This window comes from Salvia splendens, chromosome 20 (genome assembly GCF_004379255.2).
Source record: "Salvia splendens isolate huo1 chromosome 20, SspV2, whole genome shotgun sequence".
NCBI lineage: Eukaryota > Viridiplantae > Streptophyta > Magnoliopsida > Lamiales > Lamiaceae > Salvia > Salvia splendens.
The window spans coordinates 18,535,270-18,541,949 of NC_056051.1; the positions used below are offsets into that span (position 1 = coordinate 18,535,270).

General features: G+C 50.8%; 1 protein-coding gene and 1 long non-coding RNA gene across 2 annotated transcripts; both read right to left on the reverse strand.

Moving 5' to 3' along the window:
* Positions 1-2,089: 2,089 nt before the first annotated feature.
* Positions 2,090-5,445, reverse strand: LOC121781269. Its single transcript, XM_042179009.1, has one exon. The coding sequence runs from the start codon at positions 5,155-5,157 to the stop codon at positions 2,092-2,094; it is 3,066 nt and encodes a 1,021-aa protein (XP_042034943.1). The 5' UTR covers positions 5,158-5,445; the 3' UTR covers positions 2,090-2,091.
* Positions 5,446-5,585: 140 nt separating this feature from the next.
* Positions 5,586-6,372, reverse strand: LOC121782005. The gene is made up of 3 exons (XR_006046232.1): positions 6,260-6,372; positions 6,124-6,195; positions 5,586-5,850 (listed from the first exon to the last, which is right to left on the reverse strand). It is a non-coding gene; the product is annotated as an uncharacterized LOC121782005 (long non-coding RNA).
* Positions 6,373-6,680: the final 308 nt, after the last annotated feature.

Genomic DNA, 6,680 nt, shown 5'->3' on the forward strand with positions numbered 1-6,680 from the left:
CCTAGGGCGGTTCGACGTATCCTAATTCATCCGGGAAAGAACCGCAAAGAAAACCCGAACGGGGCTTATACATCAGGCCCGACTCAACAATAAGTAAATTAATGTTTCAAAAATACTAAAACATAAAAGGAAAGAAATAAAAAAGAAATAAAACGAATCGGCTAATTCTTGAACTTGTTCGGCGCCTTGAGCTTGTCTCTCGGCCTCAAGGATCTCTTCGACACAATCAATTCTTCACTTCGGTCATTCACGCACTGCGTCGTGCTGCTCGGCTGCGTCGTGCTGCTCGGCTCCAGAAGCGCTGCGTCGTGCTGCTCGGCTGTTGTCGCCTCCAGCTCGGCATGCCGCTCTGCGTCGTGCTGCTCGGCTCCACAAGGCGAACCTCCGGGAACTGCCTACCAATCGCCTCGACCGGCTCCCAAGTAGGTGTGGAAGCATCATCTTCCCACTGCACCAAGCACTGTCGCTCCGGTCGGTCGCCCCGCCAGCTGACGCGCTCCTCCAACACTGCCACGGGACGCACCACTGGCCTATCCCCCACAAACACGGGAGGCAATTTCACTCCGTCCACATCCCCGTCGCCCGCCACAAATTCACGCAACAAGCTCACGTGGAACACATTGTGGACTCTACTACCCGCCGGAAGACGTAATTTGTATGCCACCGGGCCCACCCTCTCCAAAATTTCGAAGGGGCCATAGAACCGTGGCGCCAGCTTTGCCGACAACGGTTTCGCAACCGAGTGCTGCCGGTACGGTTGCAGTTTCAGCCATACGACATCGCCCACGTCAAACTCCACGTGCCTGCGGTGTCTGTTTGCCACATCCGTCATTCGCTGCTGGGCCCGCAAGAGGTTTCGCCGTAACGTGACCAGCAGCTCCCACGCTCTTTGATAATATCTGCCACATTAGGCGGCGTTTTTGCTGACGGCGGGGACGCCACTAACGTGGGCGGCTCATGCCCATACAATGCTTTATAAGGTGTCATGCCCAGCGCAGAGTGATGGGAACAGTTTAGAGCTAACTCCGCCCATGGTAAAAAATTCGTCCATCTTGAAGGTTTATCGGAAGCAAATGCTCGCAGATACTGCTCCAAACCCCGATTACGGACTTCCGTCTGGCCATCCGACTGCGGATGGTAGGCGGTGGAAAAGTGAAGCTTGGTGCCGCTCAGACGCATCATCTCCTCCCATGTTGCGTTGAGGAACACCGAATCTCTATCTGACACCAAGGTTTTAGGGAACCCGTGGTGCCGGACCACCGTATTCACAAACAGCTGCGCCACTCGGGAGGCGTCAAATTTAGGAGGTAGGGGGGCGAAATGAGCATATTTTGAAAGCCTATCCACCACCACCATAATGGTTGTATACCCCCGGGACTGGGGCAGCCCGGTGATGAAGTCCATTGACACATCCTCCCATACTTGCGACGGGACGGGTAGCGGCTGCAATAGCCCCGCCGGCTTTCGCGTTGAATACTTCGTGGACTGGCACACCACACACTCGTTCACAAACGTCACTACATCTTTGCGCATGTTTGGCCAATAAAACCCCGCCGCCAATAGGCGGAATGTTCTCTCGTGTCCCGGATGACCCGCCATCGGCGAGCAATGGTGTTCCTTTAGTAACGTCCGTTTTGCCTTGGACTCCGCGCTCACCAACACCCTGCGATGGTAATATATCAGGCCATCGGCCCATGATAAGTGCGAGGGCGCGTCGCCTGATTTGATTTTGGCCGAGAGTTCCACCAGTTCGGGTAGGGAGGCCGCCTCCTCGCGCAACACGCGCAATATATCAGGTACAGGCTTAGCGACGACTGTTAGGAGCTGGACCGCGTCCACATCCGTCGTGACTTCGACGGGAGCGTCGTCTGTCGCAGGCAAATCGGGATGCGAGCTCGGCACGTCGTGCTGCCGGGACAAGGCATTTGCCGCCTTGTTCATGCTGCCTCTCTTGTACTCGATCACAAACTTATATCCCATCAACTTTCTAACATAGAGTTGTTGGTCTGGGGTCTGGACCACTTGTTGTAACAGCTCTTTCAAACTCCTCTGATCCGTTCTAATGATGAACTCACGCCCCAATAGATACTGTCACCATTTTTGCACGGCCTCCACAATAGCATATAATTCCTTATGATACGTAGATGCCACCCTCCTGCGAGGTCCCAGTTTCTTACTGAAAAACGCAATGGGGTGATCCCGTTGCATTAGCACCGCGCCAATGCCCGCGTCGCACGCGTCAGTCTCCACGCAAAATGGCAAGTCGAAATTCGGCAATTGGAGGACCGGAGCTGATGTCATCGCCTGCTTCAGAGCTGCGAACGCCTTCTCGGCTTCGGGGCTCCATCGAAAAGCCTCTTTTTTAAGTAAATCTGTTAAGGGCGCCGCGATCATCGCGTAGTGGGCGACGAAACGGCGGTAGTAGCCTGTCAACCCTAAAAAACCTCGCAGTTGCCGTACCGTTCCCGGCTTAGGCCACGCCGTCATCGCCTGTATTTTGGTCGGGTCGGCCTTGAGATGGCCTTCGTCAATGATGTGCCCTAAATACTCCACCGACATACTACAAAATGAACACTTCGAAAGCTTCACGAAGAAGTTATTAGCATGGAGCAGTTCCAGAACGGCTTCCAGGTGGCTACTATGCAGCTCAATGGTCGGGCTATAAATCAAAATGTCATCGAAGAAAACGATAACACATTTTCTGAGAAGTGGCTGGAAAATAGCATTCATCGCCGCCTGGAAGGTGGACGGTGCGTTTGTCAACCCGAAAGGCATCACGAGAAACTCGAAATGCCCATCATGAGTTCTAAAAGCGGTTTTGAAAATGTCGTCCCCGTTCATTCGAATTTGGTGATACCCCGAGCGAAGATCCAACTTAGTGAAGTACCTAGCACCTCCCAACTCGTCAAATAGTTCTTCTGCCGTAGGAATGGGGAAATGATCCGGCACGGTGGCCTTATTGAGGGCTCGGTAATCAATGCAAAACCGAAAAGTGCCATCCTTTTTTCGGATCAGCAATACTGGGGACGAGAACGGGCTGTGACTATGGCGAATGATACCCTGTTCCAGCATATCGCGAACCTGCCTTTCGATTTCCGTCTTCTGGAAGTAGGGGTACCTGTACGGTCTAACATTAATCGGCCGTGTACCGGGTAGGAGATGAATGCGGTGATCAAACTGCCGCGGCGGGGGCATGCCACGAGGCTGTTCAAACACCGCTCGGTGTGTGTTTAATACCGCGAGAATTCCGTTCGGCAAGCCCGGAGGAAAGTCCTCCCTGCTGCTTCCCTCCACTGCCTCAGTGCCGCTGTCAATCGGTACAATCTCATAGAACTCGTGGTCCGTTGGTTGCGTCGTTAATGTGTATAACGAGTGAAGGGATATTTGTTTTGGCCCCGGTATCAAGCCTTGTAAGAAAACCGGTCGCTCCCCGTGAGTAAATTCCAACGTTTTTCTGACGAAATCCGCCGACACCTTCCCCAGCGATTCCAACCAACGCATTCCCAAAATCACATCTGGCCCATGGTGAGCGAGAATATGGAGATCCACCACAAATATGTTGCCCTGCAGCGTCAGCTTGGTGCCCCGCGCTATGTGGGTGCAGAGCAGGGATGCTCCGTTACCTACCAACACCCGGAATGGTCTGATGGGTGTTAGGTCCAACTGGAGTATTTCGGCGATGCGTGGCTGGAGGAAATCCAATGTCGCGCCTGTGTCGATCAATACCCGCACGTTGGTTACGCCCAACGTGCCCTGTACAATGAACGGTTTCGAGCTCCCTCGGCCATCCAAGGCGTGAAGGTGCGATAGATCAGCCGTAATTAGTTCGTCCTCCGGCACTTGATCTCCCGCGGTATCCTCCTGCAGGTTGTCAGCATCGTCATCCATATAGCAAAGAAGTTTGACCTTACAGACGTGGCCTGCGACCCATTTTTCAGGGCAATGGTAACAAAGCCCTCGGCGTGCCCGCTCCGATTTCTCGGCGTTAGACACCCTGATTGGGTATACCCGTGCCTTGTCCGCGTCACGTCCCTGAAGTTCTTGCGGCTGTGGTCCAGAAATTGGGGTCGAACCGGGGATCGGGGGGGCCCTCTGTTCCTTCCCTGACCACTGGCGTCGCGGATATGGCGACGGTTGGTGCGGTCGCTCGTCTTGTGTTGCAGCCAAGCGCAATGCCAATGCCATTGCCTCCGCTAATGAAACCGGGTTCTGCAATTCGATCTTCTCTTGCAAGGGTTGCTTGAGCCCTTGGATAAAAATAGGAATCAGAGATGACTCCGATAAATCGGTCACCCGATTGAGGTACCGTTCGAACGTTGCGTGGTAGTCTGCTACGGTAGACGTCTGAACCAGCTTGGCGATCAGACCCGTGTAATTTCTGAAGCTCTGTGGGTCAAAGCGATGTCTGACGTCGTCCAGGAACTCCGGCCACGTTACAAAACCATTGGTCTCCCTATAATTGAATATCCATTCCGAAGCGGGGGGGTCAAACAGCATCACTACATAATGCAGACGCTCAGACTCCGGGATCCGTTTGTGATCGAAATAATATTGTACGCGGGATATCCAATTTGGCGCATCCGCCCCGTTAAAGTGGGGCGCGTCCATCTTCAAGCCGGAAGAGTAATCGGTTCCCTGGCGGGGAAAACGCTCTCGGCGCTGAGGCGGGTCCCAGCCGGAGACACCGCGATCCTCGTGCGGATCCTCGTCCCAATCGTCGTGCCTCTGATGTGGATCCCAATTGTCCCGACGGCGACCCGTTCGATACTCCGTCACATCGCGCCGCTGCAAAAAACGGCCTCCTCCACCCCGATCACCGCGACCACCCCGAGACGGGCGTCCCCGACCTCGATCCTGGTGTCGGTATGAACGGTCAAGATCCTCACGTACTGGCCGACCGTGCCCTCGATACTCCTCCCATTCGTGTTCGGCATCGTCCCACTCTTGGGTGTGATCAGCCGCTTGTGGATGCGGTCGGCGCTCCAAGGTTTCGACCCGACGGTCCATCTTATCAAAGCGTTCATTTAACTGCGCGAACCCTAGCGTGATCGGATCCGTTGATTGGGACCGACCCCCTGACTCGGCTACTTGGCGCTGTGGCGCCGGCCCTAGATGTAGTGCCGACGACGTCTCGGCTCTCGGGTAATCCGAAGCCATCTGATTTCGCCGTTGGTATAGATGTTGAGTTACGGGATGAAAGCACCAGTTGTTACAGACGTGCTCCGTAACAATTAGTTATCTTCCTTCTCGTGGGAACTAGCAATCAACCTGTCGACAATCTCGGAGGAAGATCACGGGTTTTGTTGAGTTGTGGACGTTCTCCACTCAGCAACAAAGTTACGATAATTCGGGTTTCTTGGAATGCAAGATAGGTTTAGGGAAAATATTTCATTCATAAAAATAATGTGTTGATGAAATACCCTATTTTATACTAGAAACCCTAGGGCGGTTCGACGTATCCTAATTCATCCGGGAAAGAACCGCAAAGAAAACCCGAACGGGGCTTATACATCAGGCCCGACTCAACAATAAGTAAATTAATGTTTCAAAAATACTAAAACATAAAAGGAAAGAAATAAAAAGAAACAAAACGAATCGGCTAATTCTTGAACTTGTTCGGCGCCTTGAGCTTGTCTCTCGGCCTCAAGGATCTCTTCGACACAATCAATTCTTCACTTCGGTCATTCACGCACTGCGTCGTGCTGCTCGGCTGCGTCGTGCTGCTCGGCTCCGGAAGCGCTGCGTCGTGCTGCTCGGCTGTTGTCGCCTCCAGCTCGGCATGCCGCTCTGCTGCGCCGTGCTGCTCGGCTGTTGTCGCCTCCAGCTCGGCGTGCCGCTCTGCTGTTGCGTCTGGTGGCGGGGGTCTCGTATCAAAATCATACTCAGACTAAAAGGTAACTATACACCATTTTAAGAAAAAACAATTTTATAATATAGCTTTGCTATATTTAGTGATCTTCTATTCTTCTTCCTTCTCAAGTGATCGGCCATTCACTTTCTTAATTTTCTTTAGTAAATTTCAGATTCACTTCAGCCCTTCCTACCATTAAGTTCTAAATTCTTGAATATGTTTTGCTAAAAACATGAAAACGCTATGAATAAACTTAGTTCGAGAGAATTTACCTCGAACTAAAATGAGGAGGAAGGTGTTGATGGCAAGGGACTTGATAGCTTTGGTAGCTTCAAAAAATATACCTACAAAATGAAGAGCTCAAAATTTACATAAGAAGATAAAGCATTAATTATACAAAAAGCTCACCTTTTAAATTCCCGGGAGAAAGCACTTGTCTTAGCTCAGAGAGAGAGAGAGCGTTTGAGAGAGAAGAAGATATATATAATGAGAAGGTTGATGTCTCGTATACAACGTTTGGTAATTTGTATCATCCTTTAAAATTTATTGGCATGTGTTAGGAAATTTTTTTTATTGGCATATGTTATGCCCCTGTAAATTTGCTATGTAAATTTTCAACTTCAACCTAGAAAATGTGTTATGTTTGGGGAAAAATGTAGACAATTTTTGCATATGGATATTAATTAGTAATTTTTACGTTTGGTTACCAATTTTATTGAATATTTTAAAAGTTTAAAGAAATACTATTTATTAACGGTTTTTGTTAAATAAAGTGATAAGAGTATTATTAATAATTCAATTTGTTTGTTAAATAAAGTGATAGGGTATT